The 3,840-nt window shown below is 49.7% G+C and overlaps 1 protein-coding gene across 1 annotated transcript; it reads right to left on the minus strand.

Annotated features, from left to right (window-relative positions):
* Positions 1 to 235: 235 nt before the first annotated feature.
* Positions 236 to 3,262, minus strand: LOC123425233 (septin and tuftelin-interacting protein 1 homolog 1-like). Its single transcript, XM_045108911.1, has 2 exons — positions 3,101 to 3,262; positions 236 to 2,977 (listed from the first exon to the last, which is right to left on the minus strand). The coding sequence occupies exon 2, from the start codon at positions 2,956 to 2,958 to the stop codon at positions 415 to 417; it is 2,544 nt and encodes an 847-aa protein (XP_044964846.1). The 5' UTR covers positions 2,959 to 2,977; positions 3,101 to 3,262; the 3' UTR covers positions 236 to 414.
* Positions 3,263 to 3,840: the final 578 nt, after the last annotated feature.

The following is a 3,840-nucleotide window of genomic DNA, read 5'->3' on the forward strand; positions in this document are numbered from 1 at the left end:
GATATGCACAGCAACAACCCAAAATGTCATATTAACAGCTGAACATGGCATCGAGCAAAAAAATCATCCATCCAAAAGTATTACATGTGGTAGTTTCCTAAATCTTAAAACATAATGCCAAAAGCTAGATGCACATTAATGATCCTAGTGGGAGGGCATTTGATTATCACAGGAAATAAAACAAGAAATGAACTTACCAATATAACAATCTCAAAAAATTAACAGTATCTCAATGTACAGGTAGAAACAGTTCTGCATCAATTATTCATTGTAGGACAATAAAAACCGAGTTCCATGTTGAAATGTGGAAAATCACATTCAGATACATCATCAGAAACTTTGTTCTTTATAAGTAATTCTACAACATTGCTCACAAAAATGATCACATGAAACTTCCAAGTTATATATGATCTCCTAATGTGGTCTTGCCATCCTGTTCATTTCCAGCAATTGTGTAAGAGACACAGAACTCCACCGTTCAGCTCCCTCTTGGAGTTGGGCATAGAGTAGTCGCTTGACGGAATCAATGCAAATACTCACGGTGCCAAATTCATACACTTGCATACCTTTGTAGAATTTGTTAACTCTAGGCATAAACAACAAACCTTGGTCACCCGCATATGCCTGAATAGACTCCTTGAAGCTCATCTCTGACATGGCTGCTCCTGGCACAGCATGGTAAGATGGGTATTGCGATGCTTGCTGTGCTGCATCAAATTGCCGCTTCTCTGTTGCTCTCAAGAAGCCAACATTCTCCCTAGCCCCTGGCTGTGCCAACTCATGTCCTTCAGCAGCTTGGTTCATCATCTCAAGACCAGCCGTTAGAAGCATCCGTATGCGTTCATTGGCAAGTAACTCTGGTGGGAAAAGGCCCCTCCAGCCCTTATACCAATTCATTATCTCATTGAAATCAGGATTTGGTGAGCTCAGCCAATGGTACAAAACCAGCTGCCACTTGCTAAAGAAATCAACTTCCAACATATGGACCATATGGTGTACCGGGACAGCAGAAGCCCAGATCATAACCCAGTTAAACTGGTCAAACTTTTGGCTTGCTGGGTTAATCTGGAACTCCTGGAGTGCCATTTTCAGTTTAGGAATGATATAACGCACTATCAAGTCTTCCCAACTTGCTGGATCAAATACACCCTTCCATGGAGATAGCACAGCATAAGCTGATGAATCGTGAGCTTGCCATAATTGGAGGACACTACTCAGCTTGTACCGGATAGAGTGGCACAGTGTATCTATCCTTTGCCCTAGAGTTGGCAGCCATGGGTGTACCCATACATGGATTGGTACATTCTCGCTCCGCGGGTCCCAAGATTCAACTGCAGCTGTGAGCTTTGGCATTATTACATGCTCCAATATTGAATGGAGCACGATAGGGGGCAGCAACCGTTCCCATGACTCAAGAAAACGGAGCATTGGTTCTGGATCCCTAGCCTTCCATGAATTAGTTCCTGATATCCGCACAGCTGGTAGGATGACCTCACTGACCAGCTGTGCATATGGAGCCATTGATTCAGTAGCATCTGAGAAATCATATGGCTGGTCACCCTGCAGCAAATCCTTCCACGATGACATGACCTCCAAGCCAAACAATGGATTCTGCAGCGGCTGCCACCCCTGAAATACCCGGATAAGTAGTGGATGCGCAAATCGGCAAGCAACCCAGGCAACACTGCAAATTTTGAACTCCTCCTCATATCGCAACTTCAATTCCTGGAAGGTCTTAAGCAACCCCCCCAGAGTGAGCAAACCAGCAGTGTCATCAACCCGGACCTTCTCCAGCACATTTGCAATTGTCTCCATAACTTGCAGCTGGTGTTTCTGCAAAGCCTCCTGCTTTGCTACTTTCTCCTTCTCACGCACCAAACTAGCCACCTTCTCCTGCTCCCGTCGCAGCTGCCCATCCAACCTGACAATATCAGCCTCAGTCTCATCAACAAGCAGCCGCACATTGTATTGCAACTCCGGCATTGGCACATCATTTGCCTCCATCTCATGTTCAGTACTCAACCCCTTCAAGTCTGTCAACACACGAGCCTGAGGCCCTCGCATGTCAATCACCTTTTGGACAAGTGTGGGCTGCTCATCCTGTTCCTGCTCGGCACGCCTTGCCAACAGCTCATTCTTAGTCAATACCTGATCCTTCTTCGCGCTGGCCTTCTTGGACCACCGTTGCTTTTCCTTCTTGGCAGGCGGTGGAGGAGGTGGGGGTGGCAAGTTTTCCTTGGGAGTGAAAGCTTTGGGCTCCTTAAACCCCTCGACGCTGCCGAGTCCAGCGTTCTTGGGGCGCAAGGTGGTCTCCACTGGTGCAGTGATTCCCTGAGCATTCTTGCCGAGGCCTTCTCCTCTCTTGTACCCCATCATAGCCATCATCTTAGCCACCTTGGTGTTGGACTCCAGGCTCCCAGGTGGCGGTGCCGGTTTTCCAGATTCAAACCCTGCCCCGGATGCACCGCGCCGGCGCTTGGCAGACTCCTGCTGCCGCTCCTTCTCCTCCCGCCTCGCGCGCGCACCCTCGGCGATCCGCTGCCCAAACCCCGTAGGCAGGCCCATGTACGGCTCCTGGTCGTCCTCTGCATCCTCCTGGGAGGCGGCGGCGGCCGAGGAGGATGCGGCCTGGCCAAGCCCAGACCTCTGCTGCTCCTCCTCCTCCTCTGGCTTTGGGGCACTGATGCCCTTGGAGACGAACTGCACGGGCCTGGTGAGGTCGGGCTCGGAGTCGTCGTTGCGGCGCTTGCGGCGCCGGCGCCGGCGCGACGCCTCGTCCTCCTCGGAGTCGTAGTCGGAGTCCCCCTCGGCGAAGACGCCGTAGACAGCGTCGTCGCGGGTCTGGGGCGCCCGCTGGCGGCGGCTCTTGTAGTAGAACTCCCCGTCGCGGTCGAAGCGGCCGCCCACGAAGTCGCCGTCCATGTCGAGGCGGTCCATGCCCTCGGCGTCCTCCTCCATGGCTCCGCCGCCTCTCGACCTGAGATTTTGACACGGGCGAATCTCGAATCAGAACCTAGGGTTTCACCGAGGGTTTCGGCCAATCAACACGATGGGACGGAGCAAGCGGGGGTGGGAACTGAAAAGGGGTGGCCGTATCTACCTTGCCGCCCGTGAAGCCTTGTCCGCCGGAGTTCGCCGCCGCCGCCGCCGCCGCCGAGCACACGTCGGGGTAGAGACGGAGGGAGGGAGCGCGTCGGGGGGACTATTCCACCAGCGACTGTTTTTCTTTTCCTTTTTCTTTTTTGAGCAAAACGAGAGACTGTCTTTTTTTTAGATCAAGCGGTCGGCTACACCGCTATAGCCCGCGTAAGGTCGGTTGTGTGTTATGGGCTTTACCATGAGGTGGTCCGATTCGGACTGTATGCAAAATATGCAATTGTGGGTTGCTGGAAACATGGGCTGATTTTATTTTATTTTATTAGGGGATTTTTCTTTTTTAATTTTTTTAGGGGAAGTGTGTTTGGGCCAACGTTGATGAGGAATTAGTCCAGCATATATATCGGACACAACCTATTTGATGCAGAGCAACTAATCAAAGAGGGATCCTTCAAAAGCATCTCCAAGGATCTCTCGGGGTGGACGTGTCGCGTTTTGAACGCTTCTTTCAGATTTTGTTTTTTATTTTTATTCATGTTTTTTTGATTTTTAAATGTTCTTTTGGCTCTGCGTATTTTCTTAGGTTTTGGACAAAAAAATTAGCGTAAAAATCATTTTTTTTATTTTACGAGAGGTACAAATTTACTTTTTTATGAAGACACGGAGACTATTTTTTTCTATTCAACGAGAGTCACGCATTTACGTATTTATTTTTACTGGAGGCATGAATTTTCTTCGGTGAGA

The sequence above is a fragment of the Hordeum vulgare genome, chromosome 2H (assembly GCF_904849725.1).
Source record: "Hordeum vulgare subsp. vulgare chromosome 2H, MorexV3_pseudomolecules_assembly, whole genome shotgun sequence".
NCBI classification, from domain to species: domain Eukaryota; kingdom Viridiplantae; phylum Streptophyta; class Magnoliopsida; order Poales; family Poaceae; genus Hordeum; species Hordeum vulgare.

Excerpts from the sequence above, each read along its gene's own strand:
- LOC123425233 (XM_045108911.1), bottom strand. The coding sequence starts at position 2,958 with ATGGAGGAGGACGCCGAGGGCATGGACCGCCTCGACATGGACGGCGAC.